The sequence below is a fragment of the Antechinus flavipes genome, chromosome 1, assembly GCF_016432865.1.
Source record: "Antechinus flavipes isolate AdamAnt ecotype Samford, QLD, Australia chromosome 1, AdamAnt_v2, whole genome shotgun sequence".
Classification (NCBI taxonomy): Eukaryota; Metazoa; Chordata; class Mammalia; order Dasyuromorphia; family Dasyuridae; genus Antechinus; species Antechinus flavipes.
In genome coordinates this window covers 58,981,438-59,003,284 of record NC_067398.1, presented here as the reverse complement: position 1 = coordinate 59,003,284, position 21,847 = coordinate 58,981,438, and the positions used below count along the sequence as shown (strand labels likewise).

Sequence of the window (21,847 nt, the reverse complement as noted above, 5' to 3'; positions counted from 1 at the left end):
ACCGAAGGATGTCTAAGGTCTCCCCCAACATATGATTACTGTAGTTCAAATGGCCCTAGCTGGGCCCAGAAACCTAGGCTTAACTTTACACGACCCAGATTAAGCTAAAGTTCTCAGCAGCTAGCTTCAGAAAACCCCGAACTCTTCGGATATAGCCGAGGTCCCCCAGAGACAGGAAAAGAGGGAGGGGGAGAGGGGCGCGTCAGCAAAGGCTGGACCCAAGGGGCCGAGAACAGTGGGCGGGGCGGAGGGGCCAGAGTGAGCAAAGGGACCCTGGGCCGTGGGGGGGAGGCTGATGCAGAAGGGGCCTCTTAGTGCAGAGGACTAGCGGGGAAGGTTGAAGGTGGGTTGGAGTCCGGTGGAATAGGAAAGGGAACAGCAAATAGCAGAACAGTGGGGTGAGGGGCCGGAGCACGACTGGGCCGGGGCTCACTAGGGACGGTACTACGCCGACCGACGCTGGGAAGCGAATGATGAAGGCGGGACTAAGGGGTAGGGCCGGGCAGGGGGCGGGGTAGACAGATCCGATTAGGGAGGGGACTAGAGGGTAGTGAGAGTAGGACCGAGGGGCCGGGACTCGACTAGGGTGGGGTACTGCCCAGACAGAGGGAGAGTCCGGCAGATCTGGCCGTGGGAGGCGGGGAAACTGACCGGGAGAACTCCGAGTGGGGAGAGGTGATGCTGGGCGCCGCGCAGCGTAGAAGGACCAGATTAGAGAGGGAAAGTAGAATTGTGGGGGTGGGGCTGGATGGGGGGAGTCGGATTTGGGCTAAGGGCGGAGCTGAGGGCTGGACTGAGGCTGGGTCCGGAGGGGATGGGGGAGGTGTTCAGCAGGGGAGGAGAAGGGGGCGGGGGCAGGGATGATGCTCCGAACCCGGACAGAGGAGCCGGCGCTGCTGTGGGCCGGGCTGCCGAAGGGGAGGTGCGGAGGGGCCGGACTGGAGACGGGGCGGGCAGGAGGCGGTACTCTCAGGGCCGGGATGTACTAGGGGCCGAGCCTGGCAGCTGGGCGGCAGTTCCGTGGTGTCTGTTCCGCAGGTGCAGCGGCGGCAGCAGCAGCAGCCTAAGCAGCGACGGTTCCACGTCGTAGGGAGGAGGAGCAGAAAGAGAGAAAGCAGCGGAAAGGACCGGCCGGGCGCTGTCTTTGCGCGGAGACCTTGGCCTTCCTTCCCTGATCTCCGCCGCCTGCAGTGCCCTCTTGTCCCCACGGGGTCGGGGCCATGTCGGGGCCAGGGCCGGGCCCGGGGGAGCCGAACGAGCAGTACGATTTCCTGTTCAAGCTGGTGCTGGTGGGGGATGCGAGCGTGGGCAAGACGTGCGTGGTTCAGCGCTTCAAGACGGGCAGTTTCTCGGAGCGCCAGGGCAGCACCATCGGTGTGGATTTCACCATGAAGACGCTGGAGATTCAGGGAAAGCGAGTCAAGGTGGGGCCGGCCAGCTAGGTCGGGAGGGGAAGCTGGGACGCAGTTTGCTCCCCCTGGAAGGGATTGTACACTCGGACTCCGGGAGAGCCCGTGGATCTTGGCCTCTGGGCAGGGAGGAGCGAGTTTCTGATAACCCCGGATCTTTCTCTCCTATCCCCAATCCTCGAGAGCGAGTCTGGCCTCCGGGAAGGGGTAAGGGGTGTGTTTTAGTCCTGGTGCCCTGGGGATCGGGGATAGAAAGAGGGGGCAGGGCTGTGTCTCCTGCTGCCTCGAGGGACCTTTCTATTCACTTCCCACATCTTGACCTGAACCTGCCCTAGGCCTTGACCAGCGTTTCCGATGCTGCTGGGTCTCTTTCCCCTAACTTGTCTCCTCCGAAGGGAAAAGAGCTGAAAAAAGTTGGGCTGAAGTTTAGGTTTCATTTCGAGGTGGTAACTGAGAGATTTTCCAGTGTTCTTTGTTATAGTTGAGACTCTCCTAGAATGTTAACTTTCCAATCCTGTTTGGCTCTGCTGGGCCACCCCCTCCTCCACCCTCTTGTCACTGAAAGCTTGCGCCTTGAGGTTAATTTGGAGTTTGCTCTCCATTCGTCGCCGACCTGTCTGTTTCTTCCTTGGTGTTCCCTGGACCACAGGGAACTGGCCGGATCTCCGAAACTAGGAAACTTACCCAGAATAAAATTCCCAGCCTTCCTCCACCTCCCACCCTTTTCACTCTTCCAAAAAGGAAGGGGGGGGGTGCTTTTCACAGGATGAGGGGTGAGCTGGAAATAAACTCGGTCACGAAATCTGCCTAGGGATAGAAACTTTGCTGGCAAGCTGGCCGCTCTGTCTGGGACCTAGACAGAAGCTTCTTTAGGGTATAGGTGGTGGAAGTGCTGTAAGGAAGTCCACACCCTCCCCACCCTTTGGCCCCCCTGGAGTCCTAGAGGGAGATGGGTGGGCAGGTCTCGTAAACACTGACCCTAGTGCAGCTGCTCAGGAATTTGTTACGTAGAGGGGAAAAGTTTGGAAATCCCTGGAGGATGGGAATAAAATTTAGCAATATAATCTAAAGAACAGGGTAGTGTGGAACAGTGGAAGGGGGCTCTTAGTTGTTTAACCTTGGACCGTACACAACCCTTCCTAATATTTTCCTCACCTGTAAAATAGAGGTTAGACTAAATAGAAACTATCTTCCTATTGTGAGAAAGAAGTCTTCGTTTAGACATGTTTATGACCAATTATTAAAATCTCTGATTATTTTGTGTTACTCCTTGGGTTCTAGGCCAAAAGCAGATGGCCAAGTACCCTCAAAGTAAAGTCAGAAAATAACTCGGGGCCTCCCTGTAACAATTTACATTCGCTTGGGGCTTTCCAGTTTTGCAGTACTTTTCTGTTAAATGTACACTTTTGGCTTTCTGAGAATAGTAGACCCATTACTGGCTCCATTTGATGGATTAAGAAACTGAGGCTCTGAGATCCTTTTGTATTCCTAGCACCTGGCAGAGAATGGGTGCTTCATAAATGTTTATTGAGTAAACAACTCTTTATCTGAATGGACCATCTAAAAGCAGAACCTTGCTAGCTTGGTTAATGTCTTAGTTCATTGTTGACCTTGGTCAGAGTACTGAGCTCTGTTTTTGTTTCTTGGAAAAAGTGATGATAATATCTGCCTTCCCTCTTATAGAAACTTTGATAAAACATGCAAGTCAATAGTGACCATAGTGTTAGGAACATCAGTACAAGTCCCAGAGGAAGTAGAAGATACTGTTCTTGTTTCAAGGAATCCACAATCTCCTATTTTTCTAAGTGTGGTTAGTTGGGGGGGGAGGAAGGGGGAGAAGAGACAGCTATAGAAAACTGCTGAGTAACTTTAAGAAGTGATCTGTGACTTTCCTCTTGGAACAGGTGGCCCTTCCAGGTGTTAGGGATGTGGGTGTGGGAGGGGGCGGTGCTTTAGGGTAGGTGGATATTTTTGTGCATGATGGCAGCTGGTAGAGGAGGGAGGAGTGAAGTGTGTTAAAAATACAGGTATAAATAGTGGTGGTGGTGGTAGTGGTGGTTTCCATCTCCAAGACTGCCTGCTCAGCAAGCATCCCTAGTGACCTCATGAGACTGTATACCACATTTGTGGTTGGTTGGGATCTGGCAGGATGTGCCTGTTTACCTGTCAGTGATAACAACCTGTACTTAAGAGGGGAGCTCTTGGTGTACTATGTATGCCCCAGAGCACAAGTTAATGTAAGGTAAGTGGTTAGTTATTTCTGGCTTGAAATGGTCCTTTTAAGGTACCTGTGGACAGCCTGAGAAAACCTAGATCACTAGGGAATAGCTAAAGCCTTTTGCCATTCGTTGTGAAATAAAAATGTCTCACTTCACATTAAACATCAATACCAGGAAACTTGCTCAGTTACTATTAAAATTTTAGGTAAGATAGCATAATACCTTTCAGCCATTTAGTCTCCATTTCGTTGTATCTCACTCTTTCTTCCTATTATGATTACCTAGAGTCCCCAGTGGAAAGAACTCTGGATTTTGAATTCCAATCCTGACCTATGAGCTCTGGACTCCATTTGCTCATCGATGGTCAGTTCAAGTTTCTTTATATTTCTCATACTCTTCTTAGTTACATTAAATTAGTTATATATAGTTATATTAAGATACTAAGTGAAAGTCTTGCCTGAGACATTGGAAGTCTTGATTTCATAAACATCTCCATGTTTTGTACATTAAAAAATAAGAGGCCCAGAGGTGTGAGGAGACCGACTTAGCTGCCCAAGGCTACCGGAATTAACTGGAATGGAGGGTGTAGTAGGAAGCCTTGCACTGAATCTTCCTAATTCTGCTATTTTTCATAAAAATTGTCGCAGAACTCTGGACTTAAACAGGGAGGGAGAGTCGTTGCCAGTTTTAGTGTTCTATAATGACAACCGCAGAACTCAAGTGAACCAAATTTTCTATTCTCTGCTCTTAAAAGGAACCAATTCACAAGAAAAATAGAACTGAATTTAAAATTAAAAAAAAAACCACTTCTGGCATATATCCTTGGGTCAGTATGATATTCCATGCTTTCTTGACCTTTTACAATAAGCCTTCCTGTTGACAATCAGTGACCCTGAGACATGGCAAATTCCAGGATCCTGAACCAACAACCTTTAAACTTAGACCAGAAGTCAGAAAAGGTGGGTTAAAGTTCTAGCTTAGTGACTGACTAGATTATAACTTTGGGCATATCACCTGATCAAATAAATTAAATGAGGTTTAGACGAAATTATCCTTGAAGTCTTTTCTAGCTTCAGTGTTACCTATTTGTAGTTATTTTCACTTTGCATTTAAAAAGTCGGGAAAGGAATATAGAGAGAACTGTGGAGACTGTAAATCAACATATACTAGGTTCACTTTTCTTTTCTCTTTCAGTTTTTCCCTTTTCTGATTTTTTTTTTCACTCCCAACATAATTTATAGGGAAATAAAAAGAAGTGAATGTACATGAGTGACCAAAAATTTTTTCTACCTGGAACTGGGAAAAATAATTGTTTTTTTAGAAGTCAGGAAAATAGATTTAAATGAGAAAGCTTTTCATCAAAAATTAAAAAGGGGGGAACTTGATCTATTCCTGGGAATTGTGGCAGAGTGAATAAAATGCTGGGTACAAATGCAATCTTAAGTTATAGTAGGTCAGCCTATACGTAGAATCAGGTAGTTTTGGCCCATAGAAAAGGAATCCAAAGACTGCTTAATTTTGATTTGGCAGAAAACACTTGTGTGCTAGGATGAATTGTGAGTTTGCTTCCTCCTGGTGCATTGTGGGAGAATCCTCCTGAAATGCAAATGAGTTCTCAATCCCCCAGGCTGCTGCTTGACCTGTTATCTGCAAAAGCAGATAACAGATAAAAATATTTTCTAAATTTTACAAGACAAACATCTAATACATCAAAGGAAGAATCTTGTAGATCATAATAACCCATACTTCCCCAACTTCAAGTTAACAAAATTAACTTGACATTTTGGGGAAATTTTGTCATCTTTCTGAGGAGGCCTTTAGTTTTAGGGGGATATTCACTCAAGCTCTTCCTGTGCTGAAATGTTTGCCCAATTTTTATTATCTGTTAAGACTCTTTAAGGGGGGAGGTGGTTGTTAGGTCAAAGATCTTGTGTAGATTTTTTAAATTGGTAGACTTGCCTTACTGCAGTACTGCCTGTTTTGTTGTGACATTTCCATTTATTATGAAATTCTGATTGGGGTTTGTCTTGACTTGAATAAGATGTTAGAAAATATACATATTAGGTAAGAGGAAAATTCGAGGGCGATGTGGGTTGGCTAACAAAAATCATTTAATTGTCTGCCTCATCTGCAAAATAAGCCATGCTTTGAGGCACATGGTAAGGGAAAATGAAATATTTGATATGCATGCCCAGCCAGGCAGGAGAAATGATGGGCAGTTACCCAAGGTTTTCCTGTCATTTAGTCTGCTTCGCTCTAAAATTTGTGACCTATTGGACGATAATGGATAATGACATGAAATCTAGGTCTTGAATGGGCTTAAATTCAAACCAATCGATTTAAAGCATATTTGATATCTCCACGGCCACACAAATTCAGTTTTGTTTTCAATTCCCAATTCTCCATCCTTAACTCATTGAAAAGGCAAGAAAAGCAATCCCTTATGAAGATTGATAGTCTGCATTTTCATTTCAATGTATCCATTATGTGCCAGACACTGTACCAAGTGCTGGACTGGTAATTCTCGGGCATAATTGTTATTGCATTTGGGGAATAGTTAATGCAGTGATTTTAAGCTACTTAAAAGAACATCCATAAACAGAATATGGTGTTTGAAAGCCTTTGAAAACCTCGCTGGAAGCAATACAAAAGTGCTTTTCTCATAATAGGTAATTACATATTTGAAACCCATTTTGTAGGTAAGAAAACTGGGGCTTGTATTTTAAATGATTTACCTAGGGGTCAAATGATAGGTAGGTGGCCAAATCTGGACTTGAAAATAGCAAAAATTTCATGGGGATTCCTTCCATTTTTTTCCTTTTTTTTTTTTTTTTAATTTTATACTTTTGTCCAAGACAAAATGTTCCAAATACCTCTAACAATGGAAATGGATAGGATCCTAGATTGAAGTCAGTAGACTTAGATTAGTATTTTAGCTACTCTCAGTCTACCTTTCAATTAAGTCATTCCAGTGGCCTCAGTTTCTATGAATGGGGATGATGCTGCATTCACTGGTACTCGGGTTATTCTGAGAAATATGCTATTAAATCACTCCATAAATGACTTATTAGTAGAGAATGATTTCTATGTAGTGGGCTGTAAATAAAATCTCAGGAGTACTGCCTTACTGTTGGCTATGCAAGAAGAGTGTGTGTGTGTATACCTGTGTATATGTATGTATTTATGTATTTGTTTTCTTTTTTTTGACTTTTAACTATTAATCTACAATATATAAACTATGAAACAGTGTGGGGTAATGAATAACTTGGGTTTGAATCCTATCTATTTCATGACTCATTTTGCTTCTCAGTAACCCCATGCAATTTTCTTTCCTAGTCTGATCTTGTTTGTAAAATGATTTTAAAATGGCATTTCCAAAATAATTGGTTTTCTTTACAGTTCAAATATTGTTTTATGCATTTAAAAACATTCTTCTTAGAAGGGGTACATAAGCTTTCTCAGATGGGCTCAAGGAGTAGATGACTCAGATTTAAGGACCCCCAATTTATGTTGCAGTTAGCACTGAGTTTACTAAGTCCAGCAGAGTGTCTATATTTGACAACTCCCACCAGATCTTTGGTTTTATGGGTGCAATTTTGATCAGGATCTCTTATACAAATTTTGTGTATAGGTATGCCGAGTGACAATTTCTGAGGATTCAAGGATGGGATTTGAATCCAAGGATTTGACTTGGGCGTGGGGTGGGATGGGGTATGGAAAGGAATAGAGCCCCCTGTGTTCCAGGTATTGTGCTTTTTTATATTTATTACAAATCTCATTTGATCCTCAAGCAACCCTGCATTTTATATATAGCTGCTATCATTGCCACATTACAGTTGAGGAAATGAAGGCAAGTTATGCTTCCCTGGGTCACACAGTAAATTTATGAAGACAGATTTGAATTTAAGATTACCGGGGGAGGGGGAGGAATCTCCACTGTACCCAATTTTTGCTTATTAACAAATAGTGTTGCGATCCACACTCAGTCCCCACAGACCCCTCTCTGGATCCAGGCGTTATTATGCCAGATTAATGGCATATTATCAGTGCCCTTGCAGCAGGAACTTTTTAAGTCCTTCAAAGCCTGTCTGAGACCAGGATCAAAAAATGGGATGATCTGAAAGGAACTTTGTTGATGGTGCTCTTTTTTTTTTTTCCCAAATTCATGTCCCAAAGAATTCGACTCCACTCTCACATTGCTCCCCTCCAGTGCTTCCCAAGATCCATTGGGGAAATGACCAGGCTGAAGTAAACTCAAACCTTGTTATTACGCTTAAGTACTAGGACAACCAGGACCAAGAGCTACTAGCAGAGTTTTAAAATGGGACTAGATCCTCTTCTGTTAATCTGGACAATCTATTTTTGTAGGTATTCCTCCATTTCACTTTTAAAGAGGTACAGTTTTAAAGAGGTCCTGCTGAATAGATAATTTGTTAACAAGAATTATATGCAAACATAATATGGCTGAATGCTTAAGTTTATCTGAGAAGATTGAGCAGTTGCCAGCTGGTGACCCTGAATAAGTCAGCCATACATGTCTGGGGCAATGTCCTCTCACAGAGTGAGGGCACCTGGAGTCAGGGAAACCTGACTTGCAGATCTTGCCTCCTGGGGGTCCTGGGTAACTGGCTTAACCTCAGTCTTCATTTCCTCAGCAGTAAAATAGATTAATAATTACAGCTACTTCCCTGAGTTTTTCCAGTCTTGTCCAAATTTTGTGACTCCATTGAGGGTATTCTTGGCAAAGATAGTAGAGTGGTTTGCCATTTCCTTCAGTTTATTTTACAGATGAAGAAACAGGCAAACTAGGTTAAGTGCCTTGCCCAGGATCACACAGCTAGTGTCTGGATTTGGCCTGAGTTGATTTTGTGATTTCATTTCAGGCTCTGGGACACCCAAGTTAAGTGATTTGCTCAACTAGTAAGTGTTTGAGGATGGATTTGCACTCAGGTGCTTCCATTGCCCTTCCAGGGTTGTTGGTGAGCATCAAATGAGACAACATTTCTACCAGTTGTAACTGTTTTTGCATAGACTTTGTTTGCAAAATGCTTTATACAAATTATTTCATTTGTTCCTCGTGACTTCTGCTGTAATGAAATTTGAAGCTGAGTGATTCTGGTCATATCTCATGAGATTATGTTATCAATATCATATTATGAGGTGGGATTTTTTTGTTTTGTTTTTTTTGTTGTTGTTGTTGTTGTTGTTTTTTAAATAACTTTTTATTTATAGAACGCATGCCAGTGTAATTTTTTACAGCATTATCCCTTGCATTCACTTCTGTTCCGATTTTTCCCCTCCCTCCCTCCACCCTTTCCCCAGATGACAAGAGTCCTTTACATGCTGAATGGGTTGAAGTATATCCTAGATACAATATATGTGTGCAGAACTGAACAGTTTTCTTGTTGTGCAGGGAGAATTGAATTCAGAAGGTATAAATAACCCGGGAAGAAAAACAAAAATGCAAGCAGTTTATATTCATTTCGGTGGGATTTTTTTGAATCCCAAGTTGTTTTTTCTAAGTCTAATCACCAGCCCCAAATTTTTATTTTACAAATCCTATTTTATAAATTTTCCTTTCAAAAGCAAACCAAAAAACTATTAAAGCAAACAGTTGCAGAACAAAAGAATTGGCAAAAAAAAAAATGGTGGTGAAATGGGCAAGATTTAAATGCATTTTATTTATAACATCTTAGGGCAGTGTGAGATGGTATTTTTCAGGAAATGAGATTTAACTTACGTTTTGAATAGTTTTGAAACCATTTTACATTTCATAGAGTGACAAGGCCAGGGTAGTGCTGAGAACATCCAAGTCAGAAATAGCTGGGTTAAGACCTACTTCTCACACCAGATGTGTGACCACAGACAAGTTTTTAGTACCTTGGAGATCCCTTGTCACCTAAATGGCTCTATTCAAGGGAGGCTGCCAAAAAACTGGCTGCCCAGAGGTCCAGATGGTCTCCCAAAGATGATCTGCACGTGCCCTGGATGGGCAGGAAAGGGCAAGGGCTCCTACATTAAGAATTTTTAAATCGCATTTATGGCAAATCGGGTCAAGCATATCTTTTGTTTAAACAGCCAGAAGGCATTGAGCTTGTCTGGTAATAGTTTTTCCCTAATTGAAATTGATATTTGTAGTTGAAAATCATGTGTAGTTCTTGAATTTCTACATCACCTGGCCTCTAGCTTGAATGTCCAGTGAGGAGACAAATTTTAAGCAGCATTTGGATAACATCACTGTCGAAACAGTTTAGCTTCCCAAGATTTCAGGGTCCCAGGGACCTCCCAAGCTATAAGCCAATCTACATTTAGAATTATATTCTGTCTTGACAGTAAGAATCTGTGATTTTGTTGGTATGTCACCTGCCTGTGATACCAAGCTTTCTAACCCTTGTGAAGTTAGGAAATTTGAAATGGGGGAGGAGGGGTTGGGGGAGAGAATGGCCTCTAAGTCCCCTCCCAGATCTAAATCTGATCCAATGAGCCTCGCATCTTAACAGATGGTCTTTGAGGGTTGTGGGCCAAAAAAAATCCATCAACTTACATCCTTGGTAATCCTCTCAACTTGGCTGGTATGGTCCAAGACACTCTGGCATGATGTCTGGGCCCTACTGAAGTCTTTGGGCAATGATAGGACCTATTCTTTTGGAATAACTAGAGAATCTGGTACTAACAGTCTAGGATGTGACATAAAAATTATTTATATCTGAATTAAAGAGCAAATTTGTTTCAAATAATAGAGTCTCGTTTGGCTTTCAGGATGACTGGTATGTTTTAGGTGAATTGAGGTGAGCGCTCTCCCTACAACCCAGAATTCCTAAAATTGTTCAGTTTTCAGTCGTGTCCAAGTCATCGTCATTTAAGGTTTTCTGGGCAGATAATATAATTTGCTATTTCACCAGCTCATTTTACATATGAGGAAACTGAGGCAAACAAGTTCCTTACCCTTGTCTGAGGCCAGATTTGGCTTGAGTTGACTTGATTTCATTCAGTTCAGGCTCTATTCATTGGGGCACCTAGCTGCCCCAAAGGTGTATATGGCAACACAAAAAAGCTTTAAGAATAATATCATGTCTTCACTTTTTTTTTTCCCCCAAGGCAACTGGGATTAATTGACTTGCCCAGTATTAAGTGTCGGAGACCAGATTTTTTTTTTTAATTGTTTTATTTTATTTTATTATTTTTTTGAGACCAGATTTGAACTCAGGTTTTCCTGACTTCAGGGCTGATGTTCTATCCACTGTGTCACCTAGCTGCCTATCTTGGATCGATAAGATCCCAGTGACCAGACAGTCCAGCCTGTCCTGAACAAAAGTCCTCTGCATAACATTGGATCTTTGACAGCATCAATAGACATTCATTCATTTAGTGCCAGAGGAAAATGTTTGGCTCCCCAGACAAGTGAATATATATATATATATATATATTTTTTTTTTAACTGTATTTTTGTATTTCCATGGGTGAAGAGGCTAAACTCTTTGCTCAACAGCTTAGTGTCATTGTACTTCAGTGGGTTTTGGCTTTTTAATTTTGTCATTTTCCATTTTCATTTCTTTTTTCTGTTTTCTATTTCATTTTGCAAATTGGCTCAGTCTCTTTGGAAATGGATATGCAATTCAAAGAGATGTTTATTCATTTAGTAGACTTTGAATTTGAACTTTGGAAGACCTACATTCAAATCCTACTTTTGCTCTAGGACTTTGGCTAGTGAATTCACTGCTCCAATCTAGGTTCTTTCTACATGTAAAATGTAGAAAGAATTGAGCTGTATGAAATCCTGTACTAAGTAAAACAAAGATGAACAACTAGAGACTAGTCTCTATAGGAGCATTTTGCTACTATCTCATTTGGTCCTCACAGTCACAATGAGGAAACTGAGGCAGACACTTAATAGTGACTTGCCTCCTAACTGTTAACTGTCTTCAGTTCCCTATCTCCCTCTCCTCCTCACTCTCCTTCCACTACATTATTGACTCTTGCATTTGCACCAGGCATTTATCATGCTGGTATGCAACCCTAGCTCTGCTTTTCAATATCTGGATACTTTCAAGGCTCCCTCTTTGTGATTTCTCCTTATTTTGTATGTCGTACTTCTAAGTACTTTCCTTGTGTATAGTACCATGTTGTAGTGCTATATACTGGGAATATTAAGGACTACTTTACTTCCCCTATCCCCAGGAAGAATACAAGCTCCTTGAGGGCAGGAATTATTTTGTCTTCTAATGCCAGTTTCTATCACTATGTCTTGAATATCGAAGGTGCTTAATAAAAACTAGTGGTTAGTAAATAAAATACTCCCATAAGATCTAGAAGTCACACACTCCAACCCTTCCTTTACCAAAAGAAAACCCATATTTGAGTTATATATTTGACTCATCATTTGCCCAGGGTTACAGAGATTTTAGTAAGTAGGGATATATTTGGAATTCAGGTCCGGATTTAAGAATCAGTGCCCTTTCCCTTACACCAAATTGTCTCCTTTTGACGGAGTAGTAATAATGACTAACATTTATGCAGCAATTTGAGGTTTGCAAGGCACTTTATAAACATCTTATTTTGCTTCTCATAATAATCCTGGGAAGTAGGTACTATTACCCCCATTTTACAGATGAGGTCATAGGTCATTTATCCATCAATAATTGGAAACACAATATGATTGTTGAGATAAGTTTAATTCTTTAGGATCTTAGACTGTTATTCAAAGGAATACACATATTTAGCCATGAAATGTTGGCCCTGAAATTCTTGGTGCCTGTTTGGTGTCAGGTACAGGAACTACAACTGTAAATGACCAGTTCTTACTTTCAAGAAATCTGCCTCCTCCCCTCCCCCTTATTTGACCACTAGAAAAAATGAGGCTGAAGGAAATTAAACTATTTCCTATAGGTCATACAGAAAGCAAGCCAGAAACTAAAGACTCAAATTTGGATTTCTAACTACAAATCCAGTGCTTCTACCATTCTTCTATGTTGCTCTTAAGAATTATCTTTGAACCTTGACTTATGCTGCCCAATGAAGAGTTAGTTCCCAAAGAATGAATGTACAGAAAAAAAGGGAGAAAAAAGAACTCCACTACTTAGTCAGTTCCCTCCACTGACTCCCTAACTGCCTAATCTCCCTGTTTCAAATGTTCCTTTCATCTAATCTGTCCACCTTTATAACATCCATTCAGAAAAGAGCCTGAGAAATTCAAATTGAAAAATGAATGAGGGTTCTGTTTTATTGGGAGGCAGTACCTTGCCGACTCTTTCCCTAATGATAGAATGGTCTCCTCATAGACATGGTGAGCTTTAGAACCTTTGGCTGGCTGCCTCAGTTTCCTCAGCAGCTTTTGTCCTTCAATTAGTTAAGTCAGAAGTTGAACAAATAATGCCCACACAATGCACCCAATTCTTTGGATTTGATTAGTTGGAAGTCCATCCCTGGAGAAGTGAAATTGGACAGACTTCCACAAAAGGGTTGTGGGTAGACTCGGGTCACAGATGACACTCCCAATTCTGATTCATCTTGTCCTAGGAGGTGATGAAAAATAGCAATTTCTATTTGGGTCAGCATGACCAGTTTTCACAAGGGTTGTCCTGGGAACAGAGTTTTCTGAGTTTCTCTGCTAGTTTGGAGAAGCAAGGAAATTTCCACTGTCCCTTTTACTGAGAGAAAAATGGTTCACTCGAAGCTTCCTCTTGTTTAGATGGAAGTGCTCAGCCAAAGAGCTATAATTGAACTGGTGATGTCCTGTTAACCTAATAAGCAAGGATAATTTTATACAGAAATAAGAATAGTACTCAGTGGGGGACATGATGAAATCCCTAGAAAGTACTTCTTCGGGCCTAACTGCTCTTGTCCCTGTTTTAGGATTTGTTTTTTTATCGGAAGTACTATCCCGTCAGCAGATGGCCAAACACCAGTTAACACCTTAGTCATCCTTGGTCATTTGTGATAACATACATGAGAAAAGAAAAATCACTTATTGGCTGAACTCTGCAGATACTTACCAGCGATGGTAAGTAGGAGACAGTGGAGGGACTTGGCCAGGCAGTAGAATCAGCTTGGTTCAAATCCTTGCCTACTTTGTGACCTTTGGGAAAGTATCCTGTTCTAGCTCACATGTATCGTAAGGGGAAAGGCCTTTGTGTGGCAGGGGAGATTTAATTCCCATTCAGACTGAGGCCAGATTTGAACTCTGGTCCTCCTGACTTCAGGGCAGGTGCTCTACCACAATGCCACCTAGCTGAGCACATTTCAAGAGGAATGATGATCAGGAGTGTCCTTATTTTGAGTTGGACTGAGTTGATCATACAATCTCCTGGTGCTCAAGCCTCTACTTGGAATACTTACAGGGAGGGCAAGCTCATTATCTTAAGCCTGTTCCATTGTTAGGCAGCAGTAATCATGAGGAAGTTCTTTCTTACTTAACTAAGAAGAAATCTGCCTCCTTGTTCAGTCATGTCCAATTCTTTGTGGCCCCATTTGAGGGGTTTTCTGGCAAAGATATTAGAGTGGTTTGCCATTTCCTTCTCCAGCTCATTGTACAGGTGAGGAAACTGAGGCACAAGAGTTTTAAGTCACTTGCTGAAGGTCGTATAACTCATGAGTGTCTGGGGCTAGATTTTAACTTGGGAAGATGAGTTTACCTAGCTGCCATATTATTACGTTGTCTTGGTCCCAATTCCTACTGGACTAATAGTATCATTCCTCTTCCACATAACAGCCTTTCAGATCTTTCATTCTTTCATACACTTTCATACACAATATTTATTCTTGCCCTGAAACCACAGTCTTGAGGTTCACTCTGTAATTCCAGATTTGGCTGGAGTTTAAATCTGAAGACTTCCAAAGGTGTCCTAGACCCACAAAAGTCCTTCCTGTGCCTCTCTTGGCTAACTTCTGCTGAAGGGGAGGTAAAGAGGGAAATGCAATTGGTTCACTTCTTCAAGTATTATTAAACTTCCTCCTTCTTGGGGTGATCTGGACAATTTCCAAGGTGGCCTCCATCAAAGCCCTGAGATCCTTTTTTAATTTAACATCTTTTTTTTTTTTAACATCTTTTCTTGACCCGTGCCTTTCCAGATGTCAGTAGCTCCAGGATTTTATCCTGAGCATATGAGGCTTTGTCATGAAAAAAACAGAAATTAGAGGCTGGTTTGCTAGCTGGAAGTTTATTAAACAAGCTTGCGTGTGGGAAGGAGGGGGGGTGGATAAATTTTATAATCCAAAGTCCGTGTTGATTCCCTTGGTTTGTTTAGATAACGTAAGCAGAGAACTGTTCAAATAGGATGTGTGGAGGGGGAGTCCATGTGGCTGTTTAGACTTGGCTGTTTTAAGTAGTTTGAAGTCTATCATGTGATCTCACAGTTTGTTTGGAGATGGGGATGGGTAGTGACAGACAGTTTCAGAAAGATAGAAGCCTGAGGCATCAACTGTGTGGATTAATCAACCTTGAGTTTCTAAGAGCAGTTGATAGGGTTTAGGAATTTGTTTAAACAGAGTTAATGGGCAAAGGAAGGAAGAGGAAACATCCCATTCCTAAGAAGAAAAGGAAAATTCAATTAGAAAAAGGGAGAAGAGGCAAAAGAATGTTTGACTATATTATGAAATTAGGGGTGGAGAGAGCAATCAGTGCTCAATTTGAGATGAGTGATTAAAAGAGATTGGTAGAGAGCATAGGGATTGGTGTGGGATCAAAGAGTAGAGGTGGAACAGCTGTAGAAAGAAACCACTACGACTTCTGGGAAGGATGCTCACCTGAGTGGGATAATGATGGAGTGAAAAGTGGCAAGCATCTGACCTTTGCAGCAGCCCAGGATAATTTTGGGCTACCTTGTCTTTTGTGTTTTGGTCCTTTCTCTGCTGCTCCCTAAACGCTTTCTAATCAGTCTCATTAAACTTTAGAAAGATCTTTCCCCTGGGCTCCTTTGGAAACTTAGTATCAGGTTTTGCTGCTTAATCAGAGGGCTGGGATTTCATATCCAGTTAGACTTCTAATAAGAATGGGGATCTAATTAAGTAGGTAATTGACTAGTGGTTTAGTGGTGGTAGTCATGTGGGTCTGGGCTAGGAGGGGAGTGGCCAAGTAATTAACTTCCTCTTTTCTTTCCCCTTGTTTTTCATACTCTTAGCGGTGCATGGTTGGGAGTGTCTCTTAATGAAAGGATTGTGACTTAGTTTCCAAGTTTAGTTCTTGGAAAGCTTGGTAAGTGACGGTCCTGCTATTGACTCTTCCTGGCTTTTTTTCTTCTTTATCTGAATCCGGGTGCCTTAGCCCACTATTTTGAATTGGACAGAAGCACCCACAAACTGAGAATTGAATCAGAATTACTCTTACAGCAGCCACTGGTATTTTGTCGGAAAACTTCTGCAACATCTGTAAAATTGAGCAGAGATTTAACGAAGAGTAATGGACCACACTTCAAGTTAATGGCCAAATTAAAGCTACAACTTGAATGGGAGTCTCCAGACTCCCATTAAAATAGATTTTCAGTCATCCCACACTGCTTTGATGGCAGTGTCCACCATCTCTTGTCTATCCCTAAGAAGTTTATATTTAAGGAAGAACACAAAAATAGCCACACTGGGCCAACCTCCAAAGCCCATTTAGCCCAGCTTGCTTTGGTCTCTGAGGACACCTTGGGTCAGATTGGAAAATCCTGACTCTGCTCCTTGATGTCAGCCTTAGAGGTGGAGAGAATTCAGAACTTGATTTGGATCTTGTGGGACCTACCTGAGTGAGAGCATGGGTAAATTACTGCCCCCTTTGGGCCTGTTTCCCCTTATTTTAAAAGGGGAAATGGGCAAGGTGACCTCTGCAGTCATTGCTAATATTTTATGCTTCTGTACCCAACTTTCATTAAGCACTTAAATCTATTAGCCTTGTTCATATTTTCTTTGAGATTTCTATTTTCAGCATTAACTACATCCCAAGATACCAAGTTTACTCCTTTTTTGTAATTTGTTTTATTCATCCTAAATTTACATCTTTTAACTAAAGTGAGTCTTGGGAGCTTTGAGTACACCTCTTATGGAAATAAATATATGGGCTAGGTAGCTAGAGGATACTATAGAACATTAAGTGATCCTTCTGCCCCTCAGATTGTGTGGCCTGGCAGTGCTGGTGAGTGGATTGTAGTCACAAATTTTTTAAAAATTTGCCAATAGTCAATATTTATGTGACTACTAAATTTTTAAAAAACAAATTGTGTGTTTGATTTTTTAAAAAGGCCTCAAGGCATTAGATTACTATTTGGCATAAATTAAAACTGCTTTTATGAACTAGTGATTTGTTTGTTTTATTGTCATTTCTTTTAGCAGTTTTTAGAATTTTGAGTTCCTGTGCCAAAGGGCATCAAACTATGAAAATCCTTTGTTCCAGCAATTTTCTATCTGACCTGTATCCCAGTGAGATCATAAAAAACTGGAAATTGCATAGGTGCCTATCAGTTATGGTATATGAATGTGATGGAATATTAAACAGTAATCGGGATGATTTCAGAAAGGCCTAGAGAGATTTATATGAACTGATGCTAAATGAAGTGAGCAGAACCAGGAGATCATTTTTCATAGCAATAGCAAAATTATGCAATGATCAATTCTGATGGATGTGGCTCTTGTAAACAATGAACCGAGTCAAGCCAGTTCTAATGGTCTTGTCATGAAGAGAGCCATCCATACCCAGGGAAATGGCTGTAGGAACTGAGTGGGGATCACAATATAATATTCACTTTCATTTACATTTTGTTTCACATTTTCCCCCTTTTTGATCTGATTTTTCTTATATAGCATGATAATTGTGGAATTATCATATCTGGAATTTGTGTAACATAATTCCAAATTCTTTCACTCCTCCCAGTCTCTGAGAAGGCAAAAATATTAATTGTACATGTGAAATATACAAAACATTCCCATATTAGTCACATAAAAAAAGAAGGAAAATTAGTTTTCACAGGTTCCTTTCTCTTTTGGGTGCATTTTTCACCATGAGTCCTTAGAAATTATCTTGGAATTGCATTTCTGAGAATAGTCATTTGCATTTGATTATTATACAGTATTGCTATTAGTGTGTAAGATGTGCTTCTGGTTCTGCTCATTTCACTTTGCATCCATGCAAAGTGTCTTGTAAGTCTCCTCATGATTTTCTGAAACCATTTTCCTTGTCATTTCTTACAGCATAGTAGTATTCTATCACAATCATATGGCACAAATTGTTCAGCCATTCCCCAACTGATTGGCATCCCTTCAATTTCCAATTCTTTGCCACCACAAAAAGAGCTGCTACAAGTATTTTTGTACATATATGGGTTCTTTTTGTATGCTCTAAGATCCCTTCAGGAAAATTATATGAATTTCAAATAATTAAGGAATATTATACATATTATATATATTATAACAAAAACCAGGGATTGAAAGTCTTAAGTGGTACCAAGAATTCTTACCTTGTCTTCCCAATCTGATGCTGTTTGTCTCCAAGTAGGTGGCATTTTCCAGGAATATAAGGTAGCATTACTGATGGAAAAAAGAGCTAGAAGGAAAAACTATGGTTCAAATTCCACTTCAGACACAGTAGCTATATAGATCTAGACAAAGTCGCTAACCTTTGCTGCTTTAGAATATTTCCATTCCTTTTTTTTTTTTTTTTTTTTTTTTGCATTGAAATGGAGCTTTTTCCTCACTGTGAGAACAAAGATCTAGAAGCGGAAGAAACTTTAAATGGCCTGCTTTGGGTCACGTAACTAGTAAATCAGTGAGGTGGGATTTGAAATCCAGTCTTCCTGGATCCAGCACTGTCCCCTACAGCATTCTGCCTCTCCACAAGTCCTCCCAGACCTGTTTGGAAAGGGGCATACTACAGAGTCGTTATCTCCTGAGGAAAAAAGTACTGAAAATGATGAAGTGTAGAGTCAAGATTGCATCATTCCTTCCAGCTCACAGCCAGGGACTGATCTAATCTTTTTAAACTGTGTAATTGTTATGCTAGGTGATCATTAGGCATATAGAAAGAGAAAAGTGAGTGAGCCTTGAATAATGCTGAGAGATCACGTAGCTCTCACTTCTGTCAACTGAGCCCAAGTTTTCTCATCCATAAAATGGGTAGATTGAAGGGAAAGCTTTCTAAACCATAAAAACACCCTATAAGTTAGTATTACTACTATCACTACTACTTCTGAAGATAAAATCTTCCAAAGAGAAAAAACCTGGATGATTTTCTACATTGTCACTGTGGTCACTGTTTCCTTAATTGTGTTTCTTTATCACAAGAGAAAACTAGTGGGTTTTTTAGTGGCATAACTGGGTTATGCCTCAAATCTACTGGTTTTGTGATATTAGAAATCTATAGAAAATTTAGAGATTTAGAGATTTCTTATCAGGAAGCTTGGATTTTAAAAACTGATATCATCTATAAAAATATCTTAAGTGTATCTTGTAATTTGTTTGCTTTCTTATCGCCTAATTTCAAGGGAATGGAAATTTTTAGAACAAGAGGATGGAAGGTGTGAGGGAATCTTCAGAAAAGATGAAAGTGACCTTAAGTGTAGAATGGAGTAGGAGGGACAGAGCAAAGACTTAAGAGCAGAGAAACTTTAATTCCAGGACAAGACAAGCTTTAACATTTTGACACTGAACTCTCCTGGAAACCAAGGTACCTGATCCTGGTTTTGAAGGATGAGCTAGTCAGCCACACAAAGGGAACTTGAGCTCTAGGCTGGCAGGAGACAAAGTTTCACAAGTAAAAGTCTGAACGAGGTCTTAAATCCTGAATGTTTTAAAACGCACCAAATAAAATAAAGGATTAAAATGAAATGAAAACAAGCTAATTTAGTCCAACTCCCATGAGGAAACCAAAGCCTTAGACAAGTGAAATTACTGCTGAAGGTCACATATTTAGAAATTTAGTACTTGGCAAAAATTTTTTTGTGGAAATGGGACCCTAATTGTCTTAGATCCTAGTTGGGCCACTTAACAATGGATAGATGTATAATATCCACCCCTAATGGGGGGGGGACCTCTTTATAAGAAATAGGATCAAGTAAACATTCCTGCATTGACCATATTCAACATGAAAAATGTCTCAATCTACACTCATGAGTCTGTGACCTGTGTTAGGAGGTGAGTAAGTAGCATGTTTACACGTTATTTGTTGCATTGATGTAGAATTAAGTCTTACAAAGTTACAATGTTCTTGAATAAATTATTTTGGCTGTCTCTGTATCAGACACATTTCACTCCTCACCGGTTCATAGAAGTTTGCCTATGGTGAGACTTGAGCGTGGGATGCTTCTCGTACAATTTTTTTCCTTTTCTTCATAGAGGAACAGACAGCTTAACCTTTCCCTCCAATTTATTCCCCTAACTTCCTAGAGAAAGATTGGAGACAGAACTAAGATTCCTCATAATTCCTACTGCACAGTAGTATCCCATTACCACCATATAGCATTTGAATATAGAATTTGTTCAGCTCTCCCCTCAACCTCATCTTTTCACCGTTGATGTTGTAGGCTTATCACAGCTGATACCACTTGGCTAAGGAAGCAGTGATTGGTATTAATTTCCTCGAGTTATTCTATATGCCCCATCTTTTTCTGGAGTTACTCATAGCAACATTAGAAACAGAACTGGAGGTGGTGTGGATTTGGGCAACAGTTACTTCCCTGAGGAATATTTATGTCTGTGGTGGATGGATAACTGACAAGAAAGGCATTTTCTCAAATTCTGTCTCCTCCCTGATCTTCTGGATGTTCTTCTTGGGAGGTTGAGAGATGGGCTTTAGAATTGCTTTGTCTTCTAAGTAGGGGGGCTTAGAGACCCTTCTGGTTCTGTGAAGTAAATGGGATTGTTTATTGTTATAGTTTGGGAACAAGTGGTATGGGAGCAGTCATCCAGGGCAATGATGCCCAAGATGAAACGGGGGGCAGCCGCCGGGTGGGAGCTTATTGTGCTGAATTCCATGAAAAGCCAGTTCCTAGGATCTTGGCTCAGGGACCACTCTGAGGGCTGCCTAGGGTAAACATTAAGCTGAGTGCCTACTACCTCCATTGCATGCTGGTCCCGTGGGCAACGAACACTCGCCCACCCGGTGCCCAACTCCCTAGACCTCCTTGCTGCCAGCTTTAGGATCCTAAGCTTGGGCTGGTCAAAGGCAGGTAACAGCACGGACACCAACCATCGCAAGGAGTCTTACCCTTTACGTGTCATTATCTCCCTTGGTTTGATCTGGTTCTCACAATTACCCTCCCTTCATCAGAGATCTCCCCTTTCTTATAGCTGCAAATCTGGGACACCGCGGGCCAGGAGCGTTTCCGGACTATCACCCAGAGCTATTACCGAAGCGCCAATGGAGCCATCCTTGCCTATGACATTACCAAAAAGAGTTCCTTCCTCTCTGTGCCTCACTGGATTGAGGAGGTCAGAAAGTACGCAGGATCCAATATAGTCCAGCTGCTGATTGGTGAGTTTTAGATTTAGAGCTTTCTTTCCTCTGATTTCTGACAGTTCAATCAATTCAGCAATTATTAAACAACTATGGTGTACAATGTGCTTTGGCCACCTAACCCCGAATAGTTGTTTTGCTATAGCTTAAATCCCTTCTTTTTACAAACATATAGTGCCCCAGCCAGAATTTCAACTCATAGCCTCTCCTAGTATTATTCAGAACCCTTAAGACAAGGCAGGTATATCCCTCTCTCTTCTTACCCACAACTAGAAAGATCATTACTCAATCCTTTCTTTTCTGTTTGTGAGACTATCTGAGAAATGAGATACCCAGAGTCATCCAGGGGGAGAGCCATAATTCGAACCCAAGTCTCCTGATTCCTAATCCAGTGCTCTTTCTCATAGCTTGCCAACAATTGAAACATAAACCCCCTACTATGAGATGTTGGTCCAGTTAAGCACTTTGATTTATCTCCTGATTCCTGCCTCATTCCTTGAATCATTCCAGATGTCTCTTTTAAGCCCTCAGCCTTTTTCCTTCTTTAGTCACAATTTTGTGGGATGCTCTGAGGACAAAAGCCATTATTCTAGAGTTCCTCGGTGTCCTGCAACTCTTCAAACCTCTAATCACTTTTTCTTCCTTCCTCTCATCTCAGGGGAAATATTCCTTTTAGCTTAATTTGCCTCCACCTGTCTTTAAATTATATTTTGAGAATCGGGGGCAAGTTTCCAAGTTTCTCTTGCCCCTTGTCCAGAACTTTGTCCTATCAATTACCCATGTGAAATATCTCTAATCTT

At 41.2% G+C, this 21,847-nt stretch overlaps 1 protein-coding gene across 2 annotated transcripts in view; it reads left to right on the top strand.

Moving 5' to 3' along the window:
- The first annotated feature begins 485 nt into the window (after positions 1–485).
- The window catches only part of RAB43 (RAB43, member RAS oncogene family), a 28,080-nt gene continuing 6,718 nt past the window's right edge, over positions 486–21,847 (top strand). The window contains exons 1-3 of one of the 2 annotated variants that reach the window (XM_051983477.1): positions 486–675; positions 1,039–1,424; positions 20,882–21,065. In XM_051983477.1, the coding sequence (XP_051839437.1) occupies positions 1,221–1,424; positions 20,882–21,065 (388 nt within the window). In that variant the 5' untranslated portion in view covers positions 486–675; positions 1,039–1,220. Of the gene's footprint in view, positions 676–839; positions 1,425–20,881; positions 21,066–21,847 lie in introns of those variants that run through there. The other variant, XM_051983468.1, reaches the window with a different exon arrangement.